Raw genomic sequence first — 27,220 nt, 5'->3', positions numbered from 1 at the left:
CAATTTCATTGTTTCAATGTTTTCTATTACAAGGAACTGCTTGAACTGTTTCACTTTGTGACAAAGAGGCAATGTCCTGCATGGATAGTGCTGGCTGATCGAGTGATGAACTCAAGGAAAGAATTACGTATGTTTTATTGAAGAAGGTAGAAGAAAATCTGATACATACTTGAACACAGCCATGTAGTTGTATTAGCGTTCCAACTACTTATTGGTCACTGTAGAATGGGTTTTTAATCCAAATGTTTTTAAATGTTGTGACACTGTATGACGAGGCAGAGCATTAACCTGTCCTGTGCTGCACACGTTAAGGATCTTTTTCAATTACGGAACTTTTTCAATGATTGTATTTACATTTTAGTTCGGTGCTTTAGAATATACAAAATATCTTAAATAAACCTGCTATCACATTTTCACAAATACAGCTAGTTCCCATAGAGCCCTATTAACTAACTTTTACACTTAATTTAGATAAAAAGGGTTTTCATTACATCTCCATAAACCAACTTTATGTTATACTAGCTGCAGCTCCCGGCGTTGCACGGGATAGTAAATAACTGCTGTTAGCTATAACAAAATAGAATATACAAACAAAAAATATTTTATTAGTATCTATTTCTCTCCCTCTGACTGTCTCTGAATATTTCTGTATCTGAGTGTCTCTATCTGTCTCCGACTGTCTCTGGCATTGACCGTCTCTGCCTCTGATTGATTGTCTCTGACTGTCTCTGACTCCGGGTTTCTCTGACTGTCTCTGACTTTCTCCGACTGTCTCTGGCTGTTTCAGAGCTCAAGTTTAATTTTAGTATCAAGTTTAAATATCTGTATCCTTATCCATCCTACCTCACACTTAAGCTGTCTTAAACTCATGGCCTATAGTAACCAATCACAGCTCAGCAACTGCCACAGCAGCAGTGGACAATGGCTCCTGTATATAGTGATTAATAAGTATATTTTGGAAAGAGTAGAGTGCTCAAAACCTAGTCTATGACAATCCATGAGTCACAGAGAGTGTCTGTGCAAAATTTGGTTATTGTAAATGTGACATTGCAGATTCCTTTAGCGGACATACATACACACGCACATACACTCAGCTTTTGATTAATATTATTCCCATCTACCCCCTCCCATGTCTCATGCCTTTATGACTATGTGTCATGTTACCAAGGTGATGTCATCTTAGAACCATTGTCCTGTTACATTTGCAATCTGCACCCCATGCATGCATCTGCTCACATAAACTCACAGCATGCTTTCATGGACTTCTACTCCACCCAATGCCTCCATGAAGATCATTGATTTCAATGATTTCATGTGATCAGATACAAACATGGAATAAACGTTGCAAAGAACCTTATATAACATCACCTAGGTCACATGATATGAAATGCCAAATGATGTAACAGATCTCACTCTTAATGTTTCACACAGCAGCATGTCCTAGCAGCGAGGAGCAAGGTCGCAGGGCACTGCAAGTATACAGCAGAGTTTGCTTAGTGTTACTTAGTGGACTTACATCAGGAGAGTTTACAAACTGATTGTTTTACATTGTAGCAATAAAAAGGAACTATTTGTGTATATGGACAATGCTTTTTAATCAGTTTTTAATTATTTATTTTGGATGGGTTAATTGAAATACTGCTATTTTACACAAGCTGTCTCATTTTGATTTCCAGTGTAAAGCTTTTTACTTTTTATTTGGAGTGCTTCCTATTTTATGCTTTTTCAGTTTTGTTGGGCAATACACCCATTCATCCATGGGAACATTGTGATTCCTCAAAATTGTACTTCTTATTTTTGTATTACAGAGTGGGGCACGAATTAACATATCAGAGGGTTCCTGCCCAGAAAGAATTGTAACAATCACAGGACCAACAGATGCAATTTTCAAAGCTTTTTCAATGATTGCACTAAAATTTGAAGAGGTAAGTAAACATCATTGCTTGTTGATAGAGTGATTGAGATTTGGGCTCTTTTTCCTCAGTTCCTAGAAGTTCCCTTAGTTCTATCCAGCCCCTTAGTCTGTGCTATTTATCGTAATCACCCACTCCAGTCTTTCATACATCACAGGAGTAACATACAAAAAGACTTTACATATAAAAAGACTTTATACAACATATATGTCACAAAGTTGCTACATAAAATACAATACAAAATACATAAAGAGCACAACTACACACAAACCTCCTTCCTACCCCATCCTGGACCACAGTAATGTGTATGTGTATACATTATATTGTAATACTACAGCAGCTCCTGGATAGATCCTGAAGCATGAATCACACCAGACAATAAACATTTAGATATAGAGATTCATGCACAATAGCATCTATATATCTATAGCATCTATATAACGCAATCGTTAACATTTGCGTTTTGTAAACACAAGTGTTAACAGCTGTTTAACCCCTTAAGGACGGAGGGTTTTTCGGCTCATTTCTCGCTCTCCAACTTCAAAAATCCATAACTTTTTCATTTTTCCGTGTACAGACCTGTGTGAGGGCTTATTTTGTGCGTAACAAATTTTACTTTCCTGTAATGTTATTTATTTTAACATGCCGTGTACTGCGAAGCTGAAAAAAAATTCCAAATTTGGAAAAATTGAAAAAAAAACGTCACGTTCTTGTGGGCTCAGTTTTTACGACTTTCACTCTTCGCTCCAAATAACACACCTACTTTATTCTTTGGTTCGGTGTGATCGCGGTGATCGCGGTGATTTATATAGGTTTTATTGTGTTTTAATACATTTTCAAAAATTAAACGAATGTGTACAAAAAAGAAAAAAAAAATTTTGCCATCTTCTGACGCTAATAACTTTTTCATACTTTGGCTCACGGAGATGTGTGAGGGGTCATTTTTTGCGAAATGAGGCGGCGTTTTCATTGCTACTATTTTGAGGTCTGTGCGACATTTTGATCATTTTTTATTTCATTTTTTATGTTATGTAAAAAGGTGTAAAAGTCGCATTTCGGACATTTGGGTGCCATTTCCCGTCTCGGAGGTCAACGCCGCCCGTAACCGTTTTTATATTTTGATAGATCGGGCATTTTGGGACGCGGCAATACCTAATTTGTTTGTGATTTTTACTGTTTATTATGTTTTATATCCGTTCTAGGGAAAGGGGGATGATTTGAACTTTTAATATTTTATTAATTTTTTTTATTTTTTAAACTTTTTTTTTTCTTTTTTTTTTCACTATCTTTTAGACCATCTAGGGTACATTAACCCTAGATGGTCAGATCGCTGCTACCATATACTGCAATACTTCTGTATTGCAATATATGGCATTTTTGCAGCACATTCATTACAATGAGCCACTGGCTCATTGTAACGAATCTGCAGCTGCCAGATAGCCTCGTGTCAAAAGAAGACACGAGGCTACCATGGCAACCGATCGCCGCCCCCCGATGACGTTCGGGGGCGTGGCGATCGAAAAAAAGATGGCGGCGCCCGCGCGCCGCCGTCTTTTAAATGCCGCCGGCGACTTTGCCGGTGGCAACGGGGGCGTTAATAGCCGCGATCGGTGCTAGCACCGACCGCGGTTATTAGCGGTGGGGGTTTTATGCATTATGCAAAAACCCCCACCTTTGTATGAAGAGGACTCAGCCCGTGAGCCCTCTTCATACATCCCTTATACCTCTGCGCCGTAGAGCTACGGCGCAGAGCGTTAAGGGGTTAATTAGGCAAATCTCTCTTCAGCTTTTGTATGCGTTAAACGAGATGTGTGACCACACCCTTGGGGTTTATATCAGTTCTTGGTATCACGTCTCTCAATGTATGGCAGACAGTGACATATTATGCTGCTATAGCCATTGTGGTCTCCTCTTTCTCCAGTAGGATGGAGATCTTCTCTTCCAGCTCCTTAAATGAGTGCCCCTCACTGTAGCAGTAAGTGGACGTCACCCTCAGTGGCCTCCTGGTCCTTGCGCTGTTGGCTTGGTCTGCTGTTCGGACGTAGTCAGTTTAGAGCTTTAAGCTCAGCCCCATTTTTTGTATTCTGATATGTGTCGCCTTATCTGGTTATAACTTTTGAAAACAGTTGCTTATTAAAACGAATATGAGAGTTTTTTCCTCATAAGTTTTGTGTTCATTTATAAAAAGAAGAAACAATTATGAATTTTTTAAAAGATGTGCCTTTTCTTCAAATTTGAAATCATTACGTTTTAAGGCAGATGGATTTACCTAAGTAAGTTGCTGAATAACATTTTCCATAAGTCTGATTTACATTTTTGTAATTTTTGAAATGTCTCGATAATTTATTTTGATGTCATGTGGCTTCCAAATCGAATGTATTTTCAGAATTGACTCATTACTGTTTTGAATGAGATTTTAAATAAGTAACATTTAAAAACCCCTATATATCAACCTATTTTCAAATTTGCATCCCTCAAACTATCAGAAACTTCTTAAAATGTAAACAACAAAAGAATGGCACTCACCACAGTTTTTCCTTATTTCATTCCGGTTTATTAGTGAGTGCCATTCTACTGTTGTTTCCATTTTGAAGAGTCCACTGTTTTGTTGAATAAGAGCACCACCTGCTTATCCACTGAGTCTGGCTTATCCTGAGCATAAATCCAATATTTATAAATGGACAGTTAATTATATAAATAATTATATAAAGTAGTGCCATTCCACCTCTCCTTCTGCCTCCATTTATCACTTCTTAAAATGTGTTGTGCAATTTTACAGAGACCCTTCATATGTGGCCGTTACTTGTTTTATGAGGCGCAGAAGGGAAGGATGAGGCACAGAAGGAAAGGAGCGCCCTGTAGCGGACAGGATTTTAGTTTCCTCATTGGCCCCTTTTGTAGACTATGAAATTTTAGCTTTTTCGTTATTGGGGCCATGTGATTTTTTTGCGGGATTAGATGCTATTTCCAGTGTTACCATTTTGGGGTTTGTATCCCCTATTGTTGAAAATTCAGGAACTTTTTCTTTGAGGGCAAGAGTAGAAAAGCATCAATTCTTTACAGGATTTTGGCACAGCTGCGCTGACTTTCATGCGGCAGAAAACCGGGGGGGGGGGGGGGGGGGGAGGGGGCATGCCGCCGGACGATCCAATTGATTCGGACTGAGCGTGGGATTTAACTTTCAAAATTGTGTCGCACGACAATGCACTTATATGCACCAGGAAGAAGAAGGTGAACTCCGGCGTAACTGAGCGGGGAAGCAACACATGCAGGATATCGGGCACATGATCTTAGTGAATTGCGGCAGAGTGCATGATCGTCGGACAATGCACTTTCGGTGAATTCCACGGAAATAAATGGGCCCATTATCTTTTTTCTATGGATTAATACCATTACGGGGATATTTTTTCTTATGTTTTACTAAACATGCCAAATAAAAGCCTAATGTGGGCTAAAATCTAGCATTTGTGCATCACCTTCTTCCAAGTGGCATAACATTTTTACTTTCTTGGCTATGGAGTTGGTTGATGGCTTCTTTTTTGCGGGATATGTTATACTTTGCAACAGTATCATTCTGGAGTACATATGTGTTTATTATCAAATTTTTGCATTTTTTGGAGGTTAAAATAGATAAAAATCATAATTTTTGGTGGGTTTTTAACTTTTTTTTTAGAGTGTTCATTAAGCAGTATGGAGGCGGTGCTACTATATATTTAAGGTTTGTATTATGATTTAACCTTTTATGTATAAAAGGTCTCTTTATGAGTTTATGGGGCTTATGGGCATTTTTATTTATTAATTAATTTTTATTTAAGGACAATTTTTTTTTTTTTTACTTTTTTATTTCTTCCACTTTGGGAAAAAACAAGCAACCATCTGAATGCTTGCTCATGATAATACCCTGCAATGCTGCACATGTATAGGATTACACTGTGCCTTTAAGATGCCGTCACAGACTTCGGTCAGCTGAGTTTGGTCTATTGTGTTGCACTACCAAATAGAACTGAAATGCATTCGGAAAAGCCTCCAAAATGGAAGGTGTGCGTGTCCTGTCTGCATATCAGACCAGTCAAAATAAAACCTCTAGCAAAAATCGATAGGATAAATGCACTACCACACTCTCTTCATAGAAAGATACACATTTATTGACTCAAATATAATATACTACAAACCAAAAATTAAATCCATGCATGTGCTAGCAACTAGAGATGGGCGAATTTGTTAAGAATCGTCTCGTCCCGATTCGCAGAATTTTTCAAAAACATTTGATTCGACCCGAATCAAATCATGATGAATCACGTTAAAAAACAGGTATTTCCTGGCTGCAAAGAGCCTGTAGGGTGTTGTAAGAATGTTGTACCATGCTTAAATATGCATGGTACAATGCTGTGTTTTAGTATGACACACATATGACAGCGGCCGCTCTTAGAATCGCTTCACTCTTCACTTCCATTTGCACTTACAAAGGCCAACTTCACCAAATAAGCGAAACGGGAACGCAGCCTGACAAGGTAACGTCTGTGCCAGCTCCAAAGGACCGAGCTGAGGGCCAAGATCGAACTATAACATAAGAGTGCACTCTTTTACACTGACATCAGATGTGAGAGCATAAGAGGTGGGAGCACTGCTGCGTCTTTGGTGAAGAAGGTAACGGCCCCACTCACATCGATATGGCGAGCCTTTGGACTCGCTATATCGACGATATCTTCCTTACCCGGGAGGGCACCATTAAACAGTTTAAATTACTTATTGATGACCTCAATCACAACACCATAGGTCTCAGATTCACATTTGAAATCCATACATCACGCCTCCCCTTCTTGGATGTCTTGATACAAAAAAACAACAGGGGCGAATTGGACACCACCATCTTTAGGAAACCCACCTCAACCAACTCTCTCCTGAGATGGGACTCTAACCACCCACCTGCCCTCAAACGTGGTATCCCGTATGGGCAGTACTTAAGGGCCCGGAGAAACTGCTCCACACTGAGTGACTTTACCAGAGAAGCCAACGAACTCCGATCCAGATTCCGGGCACGGGGGTATCCAGACACCATTCTTAAATCCTCATACAAGAAGGCACGGTCCCTGAACCGCTCCACTCTACTCTCTACCCAACCCAAACCACCCACACCACAAATCATCAGACTCATAGGTACATACGACAGCGGCACTGACACGATACGCCAGATTTTGAAAAAAAACTGGCATGTATTAGGTATGGACCCTGACTTGACATCCGTGACTACAGAACACCCCACCATCACTTTTAGAAGGGGTCGGAACATCAGGGACAGGCTAGTACATAGCCACTTCATTAGACGAAAAACAGATCAGACTTGGCTTAGACACGATGTCGTAGGTTGTTACCGCTGCAGTGGCTGCATTGCCCTTTGTGTAGTAAAGAGCTGTAAGAAGTTCACCAGCACCGTTACAGGTCTCACTTACAATATTAATCACTTCATTAATTGTAAGTCCCTTGAGGTTATCTATATGGCCACCTGTGGCTGCGGAAAACAGTATATTGGAAAAACCTTCCGAGAGTTTCGCCGGACAGTAGGCGAACACTTGGGGGACATAAAACATAACCGCGACAAACCTCTGGCGAGACACATTCATGATGTACACAATGGCAACACATCTGGTCTACACTTCATAGGCATTGATCTGGTAAAACCACCTGGCAGAGGCGGAAACTGGGACCGTCTCTTGAGACAAAAAGAGACGCGGTGGATCTTTAGACTAAAGACTGAGGCTCCGCTGGGTCTGCTTTAGTCCCCTCCCCGCTGCCGGCGTGCGCGGGGTGGTGCATGCGCGCGGCCGCTGTCCTTATTGGCCGGCTGCATGCATGCGTAGTCCACACACCGTCTGTGCGGCCTCGCGCCTGCAATCTCTTGCCGGCGTGCACCTTTAGCGCGTGCCGGCACCGCCCACCAGGCCATCTCTCAGAGCTTTTCCTTGATTGTCTCTACCAGTGGGCGCTGCCTTTTGATGGGGAGTGGTCACCACTTGACGCCGATACAAAACCCCGGTACTTTTGATTAGCCAGCAGTCCCCACTGGACCACCCGGCTGCAACCAAGAGTTTATCCCACTACTCCAACAGCCCCATTTAGCTTGCCTGGCTACTACACTCCTACGTTCACTGCCCTCTACAGGGATAAGGTGAGACTATTCTACCCCTCATTTCACTTTAACTAGTGTACACTAGAGTTTACTTTCATAGGGCTAACAGTTCATATACTCCTTACTTCTTTGATAGGACGTTTTTTTGATGAACCCAGTACTCCCCTTATGAGCCTGAAAGGCGAAACAAGTCTTGTCGGGATTGGGATTCACATACCACACCTGTGAAATGACCCTATGGCATAGTATTTGCTTTTCACCTTTGACATCATCTGATGCAAGTGATCATTACTAGAGATGAGCGAACACTAAAATGCTCGGGTACTCGTTATTCGAGACGAACTTTTCCCGATGCTCGAGTGCTCGTCTCGAATAACGAACCCCATTGAAGTCAATGGGAGACTCGAGCATTTTTCAAGGGGACCAAGGCTCTGCACAGGGAAGCTTGGCCAAACACCTGGGAACCTCAGAAAAGGATGGAAACACCACGGAAATGGACAGGAAACAGCAGGGGCAGCATGCATGGATGCCTCTGAGGCTGCCTAATCGCACCATTATGCCAAAATTATGGGCAACAGCATGGCCATGACAGAGTGACAGAATGAAGCTAGATAGCATCTAAAACATCCAATAATTGACCCTGACACTATAGGGGACGGCATGCAGAGGCAGCGGCAGCAGGCTAGAGAGTGTCATGGCGACATACCCTAAATGGACTCAGGCTTCAAACCAATGGGTGGCAGAGAGGAACCAAAGGAGGTGAGCAAGAAGCGCTCAAATAATATCGGTACATGATAAAAGTTTGCCAGTATATTTTGTGGATTACACAGCAGGGTGGCGACAAAGTTAACAACTTTGATGTGGAATCCATGAAAACAACCCAAATTTCTGCCTGACACACCTCGTTTGATAAAGGGACGATGTATGGAGGCAGCTATATGGACGACTTTTGGAGGTAGCAATGGAGACAACGTGTGGAGGCTGCTATGGAGACAATTTAATTTGGATAGTGCCTGTATGTGGCAGTCCCAAACATTTTTCAAACCAGAGGAGCAGGTAGGTGGCCCTCCAGTAAAATGGGATAGATTGAGTCCCTGTATGTGGCAGTCCCAAAAATGTTTCAAACCAGAGGAGCAGGTAGGTGGCCCTCCAGTAAAATGGAATAGATTGAGTGCCTGTATGTGGCAGTCCCAAAAATTCTTCAAACCAGAGGAGCAGGTAGGTGGCCCTCCAGTAAAATGGAATAGATTGAGTGCCTGTATGTGGCACTCACAAAAATTGTTTCAAACAGAGGACCGGGTAGGTGGCCCTCCAGAAAAATTAAATGCATGAAGTACTATAGCAAGAGCCAGTGGGCCCTGTCAAAAAATAGCCATTTTCCTCTGCTTTACTGTACAAAGAGGAGGAGAATGAGGAGGAGGAGGAGTGGATCAATTATTCAGGTTGAGCTTCCTTCACCTGGTGGAGATTGGAAATTCTGAGAAATCCAGCCTTTATTCATTTTAATAAGCGTCAGCCTGTCAGCGCTGTCAGTCGACAGGCGTGTACGCTTATCGGTGATGATGCCACCAGCTGCACTGAAAACCCGCTCGGACAAGACGCTAGCGGCAGGGCAGGCAAGAACCTCCAAGGCGTACAGCGCCAGTTCGTGCCACATGTCCAGCTTTGAAACCCAGTAGTTGTAGGGAGCTGTGTGATCATTTAGGACGATGGTATGGTCAGCTACGTACTCCCTCACCATCTTTCTGTAAAGATCAGCCCTACTCTGCCGAGACTGGGGACAGGTGACAGTGTCTTGCTGGGGTGACATAAAGCTGGCAAAAGCCTTGTAAAGCGTACCCTTGCCAGTGCTGGACAAGCTGCCTGCTCGCCTACTCTCCCTCGCTACTTGTCCCGCAGAACTACGCACTCTGCCGCTAGCGCTGTCAGAAGGGAAATACTGTTTCAGCTTGTGCACCAGGGCCTGCTGGTATTCATGCATTCTCACACTCCTTTCCTCTCCAGGGATGAGAGTGGGAAGATTTTGCTTGTACCGTGGGTCCAGGAGAGTGAACACCCAGTAATCGGTGCTGGAATAAATTCTTTGAACGCGAGGGTCACGGGATAGGCAGCCTAGCATGAAATCTGCCATATGCGCCAGAGTACCAACGCGTAAGAATTCACTCCCCTCACTGGCCTGACTGTCCATTTCCTCCTCCTCCAACTCCTCCAACTCCTCTTCTTCTGCCCATACACGCTGAACAGTGAAGGACTCAACAATGGTCCCCTCTTGTGTCTCGCCAACATTCTCCTCCTCTTCCTCCTCATCCTCCTCCACCTCCACCTCCTCCGATATGCGCTGAGAAACAGACCTCAGGGTGCTTTGGCTATCAACAAGGGAATATTCTTCCCCCGTCTCTTGTGACGAGCGCAAAGCTTCCGACTTCATGCTGACCAGAGAGTTTTTCAACAGGCCAAGCAGCGGGATGGTGAGGCTGATGATGGCGGCATCGCCACTGACCATCTGTGTTGACTCCTCAAAGTTACTCAGCACCTGACAGATATCAGACATCCACGTCCACTCCTCATTGTAGACTTGAGGAAGCTGACTGACCTGACTACCAGTTCTGGTGGAAGTTGACATCTGACAGTCTACAATCGCTCTGCGCTGCTGGTAAACTCTGGATAACATGGTCAGTGTTGAATTCCACCTCGTGGGCACGTCGCACAACAGTCGGTGAGCGGGCAGTTGGAGGCGGCGCTGCGCTGCCCTGAGAGTGGCAGCATCTGGGCTGGACTTCCTGAAATGCGCACAGATGCGGCGCACCTTCGTGAGCAAATCAGACAGATTGGGGTATGTCTTGAGGAAACGCTGCACTATCAGATTTAACACATGGGCCAGGCATGGCACATGTGTCAGTCTGCCGAGTTGCAGAGCCGCCACCAGGTTACGGCCGTTGTCACACACAACCATTCCCGGCTTGAGGTTCAGCGGTGCCAGCCACAGATCAGTCTGCGCCGTGATGCCCTGTAATAGCTCTTGGGCGGTGTGCCTTTTGTCGCCTAGGCTCAGCAGTTTGAGCACCGCCTGCTGTCGCTTAGCGACGGCACTGCTGCTGTGCCTAGAGCTACCGACTGATGGCGCCGTGCCCACGGATGGTAGTTCGGAGGAGGAGGTGGAGGAGGGGTGGGAGGAGGAGGAGGCATAGTAGGCCTGAAACACCTGGACCGAGGTAGGCCCCGCAATCCTCGGCGTCGGCAGTATATGAGCAGCCCCAGGGTCAGACTCGGTCCCAGCCTCCACCAAGTTAACCCAATGTGCCGTCAGCGATATATAGTGGCCCTGCCCGGCAGCACTCGTCCACGTGTCCGTGGTCAGGTGGACCTTGTCAGAAACGGCGTTGGTCAGGGCACGGATGATGTTGTCTGACACGTGCTGGTGCAGGGCTGGGACGGCACATCGGGAAAAGTAGTGGCGGCTGGGGACCGAATACCGAGGGGCGGCCGCCGCCATGAGGTTGCGAAAGGCCTCGGTCTCTACTAGCCTATAGGGCAGCATCTCCAGGCTAAGCAATCTGGAGATGTGCACATTAAGGGCTTGGGCGTGCGGGTGGGTTGCACTATATTTGCGTTTCCGCTCCAGCGTCTGGGGTATGGAGAGCTGAACGCTGGTGGATGCTGTGGAGGATCGTGGAGGCGACGATGGGGTTTTTGTGCCAGGGTCCTGGGCAGGGGGCTGACTAGCAGCTGACACAGGGGAAGGAGCAGTGGTGTGCACGGCCGGAGGTGAACGGGCTTGTTGCCACTGAGTGGGGTGCTTAGCATTCATATGCCTGCGCATACTGGTGGTAGTTAAGCTAGTAGTGGTGGAACCCCTGCTGAGCCTGGTTTGGCAAATGTTGCACACCACAGTCCGTCGGTCATCCGGTGTTTCCTTAAAGAACCTCCACACTTCTGAAGATCTAGCCCTCGCCGCAAGAGCCCTCACCACGGGAGCTTCACTAGTTGACAGTGGCGCTGATGCACCAGCTCTGGCCCTGCCTCTCCGTCTGGCCCCACCACTGCCTCTTCCAACCTGTTCAGGTCGAGGACTCTCCTCCGTCTCAGAAGCACTGTGTTCACCCGGCCTCTCAACCCAGCTTGGGTCTGTCACCTCATCATCCTCCGATCCCTCAGTCTGCTCCCCCCTCGGACTTCCTGCCCTGACAACAACTTCCCCACTGTCTGACAACCGTGTCTCCTCATCGTCGGACACCTCTTTACACACTTCCACTACGTCAAGAAGGTCATCATCACCCACAGACTGTGACTGGTGGAAAACCTGGGCATCGGAAAATTGCTCAGCAGCAACCGGACAAGTGGTTTGTGACTGTGGGAAGGGTCCAGAAAACAGTTCCTCAGAGTATGCCGGTTCAAATGCCAAATTTTCCTGGGAGGGGGCAGACTGGGGGGGAGGAGGCTGAGGTGCAGGAGCTGGAGGAGTGGGGATTTCGGTGACATGGGTGGACTGCGTGGAAGACTGACTGGTGGTGGACAAATTGCTCGAAGCATTGTCAGCAATCCACGACATCACCTGTTCGCACTGTTCTGGCCTCAACAGTGCTCTACCACGAGTCCCAGTAACTTCAGACATGAACCTAGGGAGTGTAGCTCTGCGGCGTTCCCCTGCTCCCTCATCAGCAGGTGGTGTCTCACCCCGCCCAGGACCACGGCCTCTGACCCCTGCAGTAGTTGGACGCCCACGTCCCCGCCCTCGTCCTCTACCCCTAGCCCTCGGTTTAAACATTTTTAAAATGAGAGTTATAACTTTTTTTTTTTTTTTACTTCTTTTTGTTTTTTTTTGTGTTTTTTTGTGGTTTTTTTTTTTTTTTGTGTTTTTTGTTTTTTTTTGAGTTTTTAAAACCAAACAATCCTATCCTATTGCTATGGCTATTTTCTAGCCAAGTATCAAAGGAAGCACACTACTATGCCAGATGAGATGACACTGAGTTATTGCCTAATAGAAATCCAACCCCTACTGAATTTTGCCACTTCGGCCTTTGCTATGGATATGTGCGCCACTAAGCGCAGAACACAGCGGTCGCAAGTCTCACTACAAATTGCTCAGAATTGGCAAGTACATGCACTGCAGAAACTACAGCCACCAGCAGATCAACCAGAAATCAAATATATAGAACGCTACTGTAGGCTTCAAGAAGCTGTTTGTATTCTCCTATGGCTATTTTCTAGCCAAGTATCAAAGGAAGCACACTACTATGCCAGATGAGATGACACTGAGTTATTGCCTAATAGAAATCCAACCCCTACTGAATTTTGCCACTTCGGCCTTTGCTATGGATATGTGCGCCACTAAGCGCAGAACACAGCGGTCGCAAGTCTCACTACAAATTGCTCAGAATTGGCAAGTACATGCACTGCAGAAACTACAGCCACCAGCAGATCAACCAGAAATCAAATATATAGAACGCTACTGTAGGCTTCAAGAAGCTGTTTGTATTCTCCTATGGCTATTTTCTAGCCAAGTATCAAAGGAAGCACACTACTATGCCAGATGAGATGACACTGAGTTATTGCCTAATAGAAATCCAACCCCTACTGAATTTTCCCACTTCGGCCTTTGCTATGGATATGTGCGCCACTAAGCGCAGAACACAGCGGTCGCAAGTCTCACTACAAATTGCTCAGAATTGGCAAGTACATGCACTGCAGAAACTACAGCCACCAGCAGATCAACCAGAAATCAAATATATAGAACGCTACTGTAGGCTTCAAGAAGCTGTTTGTATTCTCCTATGGCTATTTTCTAGCCAAGTATCAAAGGAAGCACACTACTATGCCAGATGAGATGACACTGAGTTATTGCCTAATAGAAATCCAACCCCTACTGAATTTTGCCACTTCGGCCTTTGCTATGGATATGTGCGCCACTAAGCGCAGAACACAGCGGTCGCAAGTCTCACTACAAATTGCTCAGAATTGGCAAGTACATGCACTGCAGAAACTACAGCCACCAGCAGATCAACCAGAAATCAAATATATAGAACGCTACTGTAGGCTTCAAGAAGCTGTTTGTATTCTCCTATGGCTATTTTCTAGCCAAGTATCAAAGGAAGCACACTACTATGCCAGATGAGATGACACTGAGTTATTGCCTAATAGAAATCCAACCCCTACTGAATTTTCCCACTTCGGTCTTTGCTATGGATATGTGTGCCACTAAGAGCTAAACACAACGGTAGCAAGTCCCCCTGCTAATTCCTCACAAAATGGTAAAAGATGCAAATTAAAATAAAAAAAGTAGAACGTTATTGTAGCCCTAAGAAGGGCTGTTGGGTTCTTTGAGAATCACTCCTGCCTAACAGTAAGCTAATAGAACACCCTAACGCTTTCCCTGACCAGCAGCAGCTCTCTCCCTAGCGGCATCCAGAGACAGAATGATCCGAGCAGCGCGGCCAGCGGCTAGTCTATCCCAGGGTCACCTGATCTGGCCAGCCAACCACTGCTATCGACGTGTAAGGGTACCACGTCATGCTGGGTGGAGTGCAGAGTCTCCTGGCTTGTGATTGGCTCTGTTTCTGGCCGCCAAAAAGCAAAACGGCGGGAGCTGCCATTTTCTCGAGCGGGCGAAGTATTCGTCCGAGTAACGAGCAGTTTCGAGTACCCTAATGCTCGACCGAGCATCAAGCTCGGACGAGCATGTTCGCTCATCTCTAATCATTACCTGATGACACCTGCAACATAGGTCTTTAATAGGGCCAGCTATTGCAGGGTCAGGTTCCAGTCGGAACCGTGGTTAAATAGGACCACAGTTCCGAGGCTAGGCGAACAGGGTGTGATAGTGTTGTCCTGAATCAGGGTATTATAGGGATTTCTTGTGACTACTGAGTCAGCAAGACCCGAGCCTATACGGACATCTATCATTCCTCCCTGTGTCTGACACTCTATGTACTTTCCTTTCTGGTCACCCACATTGACTTGGCAGCCAGACAAAGACATTAAGGTGTATCATTCTTGGCACCTAATCCAAGGAGCTACATAGATGACCCATCTGTGATTCTTGAGACGTGTTAACATATCTCGGAGACTGGTTACCAGTGCCGAGGTACCGAATACGCCAATAAGATACTTAGACACCATTTGTAAATACTTGTAAATAAAAATAGATTGTTCACATTCTTTAATCACTAGTTGTATTTTTTTCACTGATATCAGATGATTCCATAGATCACGACAGAACCTGTTCTGTTGAACGTAGTGTGGGAGATTTGGCCCAGTAGAGACCGTGGTAGCGGGGTTTTTGTGATGCAGTTCAAGACAGTGACACCAAGGTACAGTCCAAAACAAGTCTCGCCTGCGTTTATTGCAGCAGGAACAAAATAAAACAGCCTTCACATTCAGGCATCAAAACAAATAATATCCTACCCGTCTGGGTGCTAACTATAAAGAGTTTCTCTAACTCACCACTAACAAAAGATTTCGCTGCTCCAGGCACAGAGGTCAGGGCTGTGTGTGCTCTCCAGCCTCCTTTCAGAGAGACAACGCTCTCAGCTCTGCTCAGCAGCTTTATGCAGGCTGATTAGGCTGCTCCCACCACCTGTGTCCAAGGTGCTGGACAACACAACCTCAGCATTAGGGCCTTGCATAGTATGAAAACCTAGGGGAAACATACCGCCCATCCACAGTTAACCCCTTCAGTGTCTCACATACCCTTCCCCCCTGTTTGACCCTGTGGGAGCTTGAAATTCTGTAACATAAGGAACCACCTTGTGACCCTGGTGTTCCTCTCTTTAGCCTGACTCATCCAGGTTAGGGGAGAGTGATCGGTTACCAGCGTAAACTGTCGCCCTATCAAGTAATATCTCAGGGATTCCAGGGCCCACTTGATCGCCAAGCACTCCCTCTCAACTATACTATAGTTCTTCTCAGGGGGTGTGAGCTTGCGGCTCAGGAATGTCACGGGATGTTCCTCACCCTCCACTACTTGGGACAGGACAGTCCCTAAGCCCACATCAGAAGCATCAGTCGGCACAATAAAGGTCTTGGTGAAGATAGGGGTGATCAGTAAAAGACCCTCACACAAAACAATTTTAAGTCGCTGAAACGCCCCCTCAGCCTCTTCACTCCACTTTACCATTACCGACCCGCTACCCTTGGTCAGGTCAGTCAGGGGTGCCGCTATTGTCGCAAAATCGGGAATAAATCGGCGATAATAGCCCACAATGCCTAGGAAAGCCCTCACTTGCTTCTTGCTCACCACAGGTCGTGGCCACTGCTTTATCGCCTCCTCTTTATTTACTTGGGGTTTGATGACACCTCGCCCAATATGGTACCCCAGGTAACGGGCCTCTTCCAGACCAAGTGCACATTTTTGGTGGTTCACCGTCAACCCTGCTGCCCTGAGGGAGTTTATCACTGCCTGTACCTTGGCTAGATGACTCTCCCAATCGTTACAATAGACTATGATGTCATCCAGGTAGGCCGAGGCATATCTACGGTGAGGTTTTAACACAAGATCCATTAACCTCTGAAACGTGGCAGGAGCCCCATGTAGCCCAAAGGGGAGTACAACATACTGAAATAGCCCATCAGGAGTAACAAAAGCCGTCTTCTCTTTAGCCCTGTCAGTGAGGGGTACCTGCCAATACCCTTTTGTCAGGTCAAGGATGGAGAAGAACCTAGCCTGTCCCAGCCGCTCTATCAACTCGTCAACTCTGGGCATAGGGTAGGAATCAAATTTAGATTCGGGATCAATACAATAAGACTTGACCAGTCACTTATAGACTCTTCGATAACCCCCAGGTCTAACATCTGCCTGACTTCTTCGGATATGGCTTGCCGGCGTGCTTCAGGGACCCGTAGGGTTTTTGGTGTACCCGGATGTGGGGTTCGGTTATGATGTCATGCTTGATGACTGAAGTACGACCCGGTAACTTGGAGAACACATCAGCGTTTCGGAGCACAAATTCCTTTGCTTCCTAAATCTGGGCCCTGGAGAGGGACTCCGAGATCCGTACTTCAGGCACCTTAGCATCGGGTACACCTACCTCGGGTGTCGCCTTCTTGGGGACAGACGCTTTTTCTACCCCCACGGCTATCAGGGACTCTCTTTCCCTCCATGGCTTTAGGAGGTTCACGTGGTATATCTGTTCGGGTTTCCTCCTCCCAGGCTGATCCCCCACTTTCTCCATGACCTCATATGGACCTTGCCATTTCGCCAAGAAACGGTGGGCACAAGAACTAACACTCTGTCGCCTGGGTTAAAGGTCCCGAGTCTGGCTGATCTATTGTAGACCCTAGACTGGGCCTCTTGTGCCCTTGTCATGTGCTCCTTTACAAGGGGCATTACTGCCGCTATGCGGTCCCGCATAAGGGAGACGTGTTCAATCACACTACGGTGGGGGGTCCTTTCCTGTTCCCAGGTCTCCTTAGCTACGTCCAGGAGTCCACGCGGGGAACGGCCATATAATAGGGTGAGAAACCTGTGGAAGACTGGGGTACCTAACGTATGGCAACAAACAATCCCAGTCCTTCCCATCTTTGCTGACCACCCTCTTTAGCACTGCCTTCAAGGTCTTGTTAAACCTCTCGACCAGGCCATCTGTCTGAGGATGATATACAGAGGTGCGGAGCTGTTTAACCTGCAGTAATTTACACATCTCCTTCATTACTCTAGACATGAATGGGGTACCCTGGTCAGTCAAGATTTCCTTGGGGAGGCCTGTGCGGGAGAATACCTGGAACAGCTCCCTAGCAATGTTTTTGGAGGAGGTGTTCCTTAATGGAATCGCCTCTGGATACCGCATAGCATAGTCCAGAATAACCAGGATGTACTGGTGCCCCCTTGTGGATTTGACCGTGGGGCCAACCAAATCCATGGCAATCCGTTCAAACGGCACCTCTATGATTGGTAACGGGACCAGAGGACTCCTGAAGTGGGACACCGGGGCAGTAAGTTGACACTCAGGGCAGGAGCTACATTACCGGTTTACCTCCTCCCACACCCCAGGCCAGAAAAATCTCTGCAGGATGAGGCACCTAAGTGCCCTCCCAGCACATGTATGTGTGCCAAATCTAGCACCAGCCTACGGTGAGATTGGGGTACTACAAATTGCTCAACCTCCTCAGCCCATATCTGGTCAACCCTGTACAACAGTTCCCCAACAATCACCATTCGGGGGTATATTTTGTCAGCCCCTGGTATTTGGAGTACCCCATTTATTACTTTAACATTCTCCCGTGCTTTAAATAAGGTAGGGTCCTGTAGCTGTGCAGCCCCAAAATTTTCACGGGAAATCTCAAGGTCCGGCATGTCGGCTACCTCCTCGTGACCCTCGACCTCACCAGCTAGGACCTCTAGGGGAAAGAATTCATCACCCCTACTGCTGGTGTGGGTACATTGGCCTCAAAGGGTTCAGGGGCCAAGGCCGGACATACCTGATGTCCATTATCTGCAATAGCACCTGAGGTGGGTCTTCGTCTCCAGAGGTCCCAAAACACCGGTAAGTCTCTGCCGATAATAGCCTCATGAAACAGGGTCCCCACCACCCCCACTTCATGGGTAATAGTACCACAATGTGTATGTAAGTTGATGACGGCAGTGGGATATTCGCGAGTGTCCCCATGTATACATAAAACTCCCACTTTACGCCCACTGCACAGTCCAGGATCAACCAAAGTTCCCCGCACCAGGGTGACCATACTCCCTGAGTCTAGCAAGGCTTCCACCGTTTGACCACCGATTGTGACCATACACACTTGGGGTTCTGCATCCGTGACTGACTCGGCTGCCAGAACCGGCCTGGCAAACAGTGACACTCGCCGGGTCTGGTTGCATTGGCTCCACTGACAGGGGACAGTTGGCAGCAATATGGCCCACTTCATGGCATCGCCAGCACTGGATACGGCTATGAACCCCCTCCCAACCTGACCTGTCTCCCCTTTTCTGCAGTAGTAGTCTTACCAGATGGTTTGGTAGCCTTGTCAATGGCACTGCTTCGTGCGGGAGAGATAAGTAGAAGATCCTCCGTAGCCCGATATCTCTCTACTAGGGACACGAGTTCCTCAGCATTGGTTGGACCGGCCTGTCCAACCCATCGCTGGAGCCAAGAGGGCAGAGAACTGATGAATTTGTCAAGAACAACTCTCTCGACCATCTGTGCTGGGGTGCAGTCCTCTGGTTTTAGCCACTTCCGGACAAGATGGATCAGGTCATGCATTTGGGAGCGCGGGGGTAGTTTTTCTGAGTATGCCCACTGGTGGACCCGGCTGGAACGAACTTGTATGGTGACCCCAAGACGAGCCAGAATCTCCGCCTTTAGCTGGGGGTACTCACGGGCCTCCGTTTCACTCAGGTCGTAGCAGGCCTTCTGTGATTCACCTGTCAGGAACGGTGCCAGGACATCTGCCCACTGCTCAGCTGGTAACTCCTCTCGCTCAGCTACTCGCTCGAACACAGTCGTCGTCAGTCGTCGTCAGTCGCCGTCATCTTTTGTAAGGCCTTCTGCACCGCAGCCCGTGCGGAATGCTGGACAACCGGGTACCCTTGCAAACCAGTTTGGGACCCCTCAGTAGTCGTCGCTTGCAGTGCTGCCATAATGCCAGAAAACTTTTCCATCATCAGCTGGAACATGGCTCGGGACTCTTCTTGTTGTTGCTGGAGCATGGCTTGCTGCTGGCGGGACCGCTCCTCCTGTTGCTGAAACATGGCTTGCTGCTGGCGGGGCCGCTCCTCCTGTTGCTGCATGGCTTGCTGCAGCTGTCGATTAGCCTGGGACTCTTCCCGCTGCTGCTGCCGATTAGCTCTGGCCTCCTCTTGCAGGTATTTAATAAAGTCCTCCATCTTGGCTGTATCCTGCAATTTGCCTGCTGCTTTCACCCAGCCCATGCAATGTTGCAGGATGTAGCGAGTGTCTTTTGAACTTCCCGCAATCCGAAGCACCATATGTGGGAGATTTGGCCCAGTAGAGACCGTGGTAGCGGGGTTTTTGTGATGCAGTTCAAGACAGTGACACCAAGGTACAGTCCAAAACAGGTCTCGCCTGCATTTATTGCAGCAGGAACAAAATAAAACAGCCTTCACATTCAGGCATCAAAACAAATAATATCCTACTCGTCTGGGTGCTAACTATAAAGAGTTTCTCTAACTCACCACTAACAAAAGATTTTGCTGCTCCAGGCACAGAGGTCAGGGCTGTGTGTGCTCTCCAGCCTCCTTTCAGAGAGACAACACTCTCAGCTCTGCTCAGCAGCTTTATGCAGACTGATTAGGCTGCTCCCACCACCTGTGTCCAAGGTGCTGGACAACACAACCTCAGCATTAAGGCCTTGCATAGTATGAAAACCTAGGGGAAACATACCGCCCATCCACAGTTAACCCCTTCAGTGTCTCACAGTAGATACATGTAGAAACCCCCCAAAAGAGTGGAGAGGGTGTCGGCAGAAATTTTGCATTGACGTCTCTGATCATTTTGCCCTTCTTTTGACCAATAATCCATCAGTATTGCTAATGCCAAACACAAACAGGACTTGATCCAGAATAGAGGTGACCAGAAAATGGGATACTTGCATGTCGTGTGTATTCTGTATCCACTCCTGCTTTTGGCTATCAATCCTGAAACTTTTCATCCTTCTGACAGATTAAATGAAGACCAAAACCAAACAGTGGCAATGTCATAGAGTGGTGGAGGGTGAAAACAGCATTATGGAAATCACAGGGTGTTCCAGGGAGACAGCGGTTAGTTGGCAGCAGCATGAGTAGGCTTCAGAGTGGCACAATGACAAATTATGGAGGTGGAGGAAACATGGTAGGCCACAAAGTGGCACAATGATAAGAGTGTGGAGGTGGCAGCAGAAGCAGCTGCAGGAGCCCACAGGTGGCAGCAACATGGTGGCAGCAACATGGAAAGCCACAGAGTGGTCCAATGACAGAGTGTGGAGGTGGCGGCAGCAGAAGCAGCAGCAGAAGCTCACAGGTGGCAGCATCATGGTGGAGGCAACAGGGAAAGCCACAGAGTGGCACGCCCACAAAACCCACAGTAGAGGAGGCCACATTGTGGCACAATGATGAAGTTTGAAATGAATTTGAATTCCAAATATTCAATGTAAATTTTAATTTGTAGATTCGAGATGCAGCAACAGGAGGCCACAAAGTGGCACGATGATATAGTGGGGAGATGGCAACAGTAGCAGCAGCAGGACCCCAGAGAGTGGCACAATTTTACAGTGTGAAGGTGGCATCAGCAGCATCAGGAGCTCGGAGGGTGGAACAATGATATAGTGTGGAGGTGGCGTCAGTAGCAGCAGCAGCAGCAGAAGCCCACAGAGTGGCACAATCATATAGTGTGAAGGTGGCATCAGCAGCAACAGGAGCCCACAGGGTATCACAATGATATAGAGTGGAGGTGGCGGACAATTCCAGTCCCTGATAAAGATGGTAGGAGGCAGATGGAGCAACTGGCAACAGATGTGTGACATCAGGTGGGTGACAGCATCAGAATAATGGCTGAGGCAGGTAGTTAGAATCCAGACTCATTTCTCAACGTTTAAAGGAGGCGACATGGCTGATCTAATCTGATGTATTAGGCATTGGTGTGTTGAAATCCTGGCCGATCCAAGCCTGATTCATCTTGACAATGGTTAGTCTCTCCAAATTACGGGTGGACAAGCGGGTTCTCCTTGGGGTAACGATGGCCCCCGCCGCACTGAACACCCGCCACACTCTGATGCCACACTACTGGCCGAGCAGGACAGCTTCTCTACTGCAAACGCCGCAAGCTGCAGCCACGCATCAAGTTTGGCTACCCAGTAGTCTGTGGGATCCTCTACCTGAGGAAGTAAAGTGCTGTTCAAGTAGGCCACCGCCTGCTAGTGCAGGGTCTGATTCATGTCCTGCTGCTGCTGGTGGCGGCTACCCTCCTCAATAGGCGGGGGAAGGAAATTGCTCATTAATATGCTTAATTAAGAATTAAGCTTAATTAAGAATTAAGCTGCTGTTGATGGTACTGCTACTGCCCCCAGCTCCCCACAGCAGTCGTGGCAGTAGTACGTGAGCAATGACTGCCAGGAATCCCCCAGTCAGACCTGACATAGGATGGACAATGGCACACATAGGCAGCGGCCAACTGTGTGCTCAGAATTTCTCTATAGAATGCCCGTTGCTCCTCTCTCTCAGCAGCTGAAAAAAAAGTCACCCATTTTTGACCAGTAGCGAGGGTCCAAGAGGGTGGAGAGTCATAGCTCATCCCTATGGTGGATGTTGACTATTCGGCTGTCACTAGTTAGGCAAAGCAGCATGCAGCGGGCCATCTGCGCAAGTGACTTTGAGGGACTCCCAGCCTTCAACTCCACTGTATACTGCCACGGTGCTTCTGGGTCATCTGCCTCGTCTTCTACCTCCTCCGGTTCTTCCTGCTCCTCCTCTCCTGTCACCTGAGTAGAAAAACCACAAATTGCAACAGACTCTGCTTGTGCTTCAATGTCGTGCTCCAATGTTGTGCTCCTTCTTCTTCTCCTTCTTCTTCTCCTCCTCCTTCTCCTCCTTCTTCTCCTTCCATGACGTGGAGCAGTTTCTCCCCTGTGTGGTATGATGGAGCAGCACTTGTGGAGGAGGAGGCGCACATTGGTGCAGGAGCAGCAGTTTGACAACGTGGAGGAGAAAGCACTGTCTCTTGTGGAAGTTGTTGTTGTAGCTGGGCGGGAAGCACATCCACTCAGTGGGCTGTAAAGGACATGTACTGGCCCTGACCATAGTTACAGCTCCACATGTCCGTGCTGCCTTGCAACTTAGAAGTAACTGATAAACTTAAGGACTGGCCCACCTTCTGTTGTACATATTGGTGAAGGGCTGGCACAGGCTTTTTGGTAAAAAAAAATAACGGCTTGGAACTCTCCACCTCGGTTCGGCACAAGCCATTAGTTCTCTGAAGGGTGCAGAGTCCACGACTTGGAAAGGGAGAGACTACTATCAACTTCGACAAGAGCATAATCAGTTTCTGCACCTTAGGATGGCTGGACGCATAGTTGTCTCTTTGTAATCGCCTCGCTCAATGACTGCTGGCGCCATGTGTAGCGAGGAGCATCCGGGAAATGATGTCAAAGACAAACAGCTCCCTTTGGCAGAGGTGCTGGAGCCTTGACTTGCTGAAACAGCATGTGTGCCACTAGGAGCTGCTGCTGTTGCTGCGCCTGCAGGATGGACCACATCTGACACCCGTTTCTCCCAGGCCATTGGATGGTGTCGCTGCATGTGTTGGAGCAGGGCCGTGGTGCCAAAGTTAGCTCCCTGGCCACGCTTCACGTTCTGCCTGCAGATACGACAAATACCCACGCTCGGTTCCTCCACAGTAACGACTTGCTGCCTGCTCCGCTGCCTGATGTGCAAGCTGACAATATTTTCGCCTGACGATAATGAATCCCCTGCTACACCCAGCTCCCAAGTGCGATCAGCTACATCATCATCGATTTGCGTTTCCCCGTCACTGCTATTCTCCTCACCGGTGTCATTATGCACAGCCTGCCTACTGCAGGAAGCAGTGGAAGTCTGCCCCACCTCTTCTGCCAAGCAGCTGCTGACTTTCCTCAAACACTTCCTCCCTGAATAGTGGTGCTAAGCTTAGACCACCTAGTAGCTCTCTGGCTGCGGTAAAGGAATAGTACAGAGGCTGGTTGAGGACAGGTGAGGGCCGCTGACCTGCTCGTGGGCCATGCCAACTAATTGTATCTGAGGAACCCACGGACTCTTGGCTGGGGTTGTCAGATGTTATATTTGAGGAACTGGATGACCTAGCCAAACATTCAACAGCCTTTGGGTTGTTAATCAACACACTGCCGCTAGATGACAACGGCAGTTCTGTCCTCACAGTCACCCCTGCTGCGACATCCCCTTACTGTGCTGCCACCTCTGCCTGCTCCACCTGCCACCTTTCTGTCGGACATAATGGTTTATAAACTACGTGGATTTGACATGCAAATCTGGCTGTAAACTATAGCCCCAAAAAGGTATGGCAATTTGCGTTATACAGATACTCCACAACTGACACTGTAATTTAAGCGAAAATCACTGTATAAACTATGTGTATTTGACACATAAATCTGGCTGTAAACTATAGCCCCAAAAAGGTATGGCAATGTGCGTTATACTGATACCTCACAACTGACATTGTAATTTCAGCGAAAATCACTGTATAAACTATGTGGATTTGACATGTAAATCTGGCTGTAAACTATAGCTCCAAAAGGTATGGCAATGTGCGTTACACGGATACCCCACAACTGACACCCAGTGAGAGGTCCACAAATCACTACTGCAGATGCATGAATGTGAAACAGATTTCTTCCTATTCGATTTTGTCATGAAATAGAACTGCTATTTGGGGTATATATATATCCCCCTTAAAGAACATCCAGGGATTGCAGCAACAATCGCTACTGCACAGATTAGTAGCAGCAGCTAGACGCTACAGACCGCACATCCAGTGTAAAATGTCGGGGTTGCAAATGGCCGACAGTTTTATAGGGCTGAGAGCCTCTGTGACATCACATAAGCCTGCCGGTCGCTGATTGGCTTACAGGTCTGCAGATGTCATCGGGGGTGTTCCTTTCTCTTTCCTAGAGTTCTCTGGCCCATGTAACACGATGTGCTTGCGCCCATTTAGCTAAAATAAGAGGGGGAAAAAAACTTAGTTCCCGAGAATCAGCGTAAACTTCGGCTTTGTGACGGATTACATTTTTTCGCGAAATTCGTAACGAATTCCACTTCGTTAGAATCGATTCGCCCATCTCTACTAGCAACACAAATTTAGCCAATCTTATTAACCCCTTAATGGCCAGGCTGTTTTGCCTTTTTGAGTTTTCATTTTTCACCTCCCACCTTCAAAAATCCCCAACTTTTTTATTTTTCCATGTAGAAAGCTGTGTGGGGGCTTATTTTCTGCGTATCAAATTTCACATCAATATAATATACCATGCCTTGTACTGGAAAGCAGAAAAAAAATCAAAATGCAGTAAAATTGGTTAAAATAAGTACATGTGCACCATTTTCTTGTGGGCTTGGATTTTACGGCTTTCCCTGTGCGCCCCAAATGGCATGTCTACTTTAGTCTCTGGGTTGTTACGCTTACGGGGATACCAAATTTATATAGGTTTGATAATATTTTCATACATTTACAAAAATTCAATCCTCCTGTACAAAAAAATCCTTAATTTTTGCCATCTTCCGTTGCTAATAACTTTTTCATACTTCGATGTACAGAGCTGAGTGTGGTGTAATTTTTGGACTTTTGATGATGTTTTCAATGCTACCATTTTAATCACTTTTTATTTAATTTTTTGTATTTTTAAAAATGTCAAAAATATTTCTGTTCTATTTACTTAAGTATGGCAGTGTATGATAACTTTACTCATCATCTATTACAATGTGCAAATCGCATATTGTAATACATGAACTAAAATCAGATAGCCTTGGGTCTTTGTAAGATAAGCTAAGTTTTTATTAGTCCCATGGTGGTAAAATTCCCAACGTTACGAGATATTACAGAGTGTAAAGTACAATAGCCGAAAGAAAAAACAAATGATAAAAAGATGACAAGTAGAGATGAGCGAGCACTAAAATGCTCGGGTACTCGTTATTCGAGACGAACTTTTCCCGATGCTCGAGTGCTCGTCTCGAATAACGAGCCCCATTGAAGTCAATGGGAGACTCGAGCATTTTTCAAGGGGACCAAGGCTCTGCACAGGGAAGCTTGGCCAAACACCTGGGAACCTCAGAAAAGGATGGAAACACCACAGAAATGGACAGGAAACAGCAGGGGCAGCATGCATGGATGCCTCTGAGGCTGCTTAATCGCACCATTATGCCAAAATTATGGGCAACAGCATGGCCATGACAGAGTGACAGAATGAAGCTAGATAGCATCTAAAACATCCAATAATTGACCCTGACACTATAGGGGACGGCATGCAGAGGCAGCGGAAGCAGCGGCAGGCTAGAGAGTGGCATGGCGACATACCCTAAATGGACTCAGGCTTCAAACCAATGGGTGGCAGAGAGGAACCAAAGGAGGTGAGCAAGAAGCACTCAAATAATATCGGTACATGATAAAAGTTTGCCAGTATATTTTGTGGATTACACAGCAGGGTGGCGACAAAGTTAACATGGAAGCCATGAAAACAACCCAAAATTCTGCCTGAAACAGCTCGTTTGATAAAGGGACCATGTATGAAGGCAGTAAACTAGTAGTAGATTAAAGGTGCTGCAGTTAAAACTATGTTAGTTGGATCTTGGCATGGAGCTGGCGCTCCGCTGCCAGGCGAGCTTTCGCCAATCCAAGCCCCTGTCTCTAGGCTACTCCCCAAACAGCACTTCTAAGAACCTTTTGTATAAGATCAAGTGTAGTAGCGTTCTTATAAGTTTAGGATATGGCGGGTGAGGGGAATGTAAACAGATGCGCAAGAAGCGTTGAAATAATATCAGTAAATGATAAAAGTTTGCCAGTATATTTTGTGGATTACACAGCAGAGTGGCAACAAAGTTAACAAGTTTGTTGTGGAAGCCATGAAAACAACCCAAAATTCTGCCTGACACAGCTCGTTTGATAAGGGGACCATGTATGCCTACAGTTCATGCCAGTCGCTGCACTGGCTGCCAGTCTCCTTTCGAATACAGTTTAAAATAATAACCCTCATTCATAAAGCTCTGTATAATGCTGCACCCCCCTACCTCTCCTCTCTTATCTCAGTCTATCGCCCAACCCGTGCTCTTAGATCCACCAGTGATCTTAGATCAACCTCTACCCTAGTGCGAACCTCCCACCTGCGTCTCCAAGACTTCTCTAGAGCTGCACCAATTCTATGGAATGCTCTGCCCCGGACTATCAGACTAATACCTAACCTCCAAAGTTTCAAACGTGCTCTTAAAACCCATTTCTTTAGGCAAGCCTATAACACTCATTAACTGCATGAAGTTTTAACTCTTCTACTAACCCGTCCTGTGTCGTCCTCCCATCTGTTATCCAGCAACCAACAGGCACCAGACTTCTCTGCAGTCCCATTCACCCTGGACCTGGTATATAAGATGACGGCTGAGTGGTTCAAGCGACAGCAATTCCATTTATTATATTTTGTTCTATTCCCTAAGAAGAATGGCTTGACCATTAAATATTCTTTTACCGCGTGTTACCCCATCATCTTCATAAACCGTAAGCTC

General features: G+C 46.7%; 1 protein-coding gene across 15 annotated transcripts in view; it reads left to right on the top strand.

The window, feature by feature from the left end:
- LOC140133169 (poly(rC)-binding protein 3-like) overlaps positions 1-27,220 on the top strand; it is a 778,519-nt gene that overhangs the window by 205,544 nt on the left and 545,755 nt on the right. For all 15 annotated transcript variants that reach the window (XR_011855824.1, XR_011855826.1, XM_072152955.1 and 12 more), the window contains one exon: positions 1,809-1,925. Coding sequence is in view for 13 of the 15 variants with exons in the window: in XM_072152955.1 (XP_072009056.1) it covers positions 1,809-1,925 (117 nt within the window). In the remaining 2 variants the exon portion in view is untranslated. The remainder of the gene's footprint in view (positions 1-1,808; positions 1,926-27,220) is intronic.

Source organism: Engystomops pustulosus, chromosome 5 (genome assembly GCF_040894005.1).
Source record: "Engystomops pustulosus chromosome 5, aEngPut4.maternal, whole genome shotgun sequence".
Taxonomy (NCBI): domain Eukaryota; kingdom Metazoa; phylum Chordata; class Amphibia; order Anura; family Leptodactylidae; genus Engystomops; species Engystomops pustulosus.
Note: the sequence above shows the minus strand (reverse complement) of the source record. Positions and strands in the feature narration are given on the sequence as shown.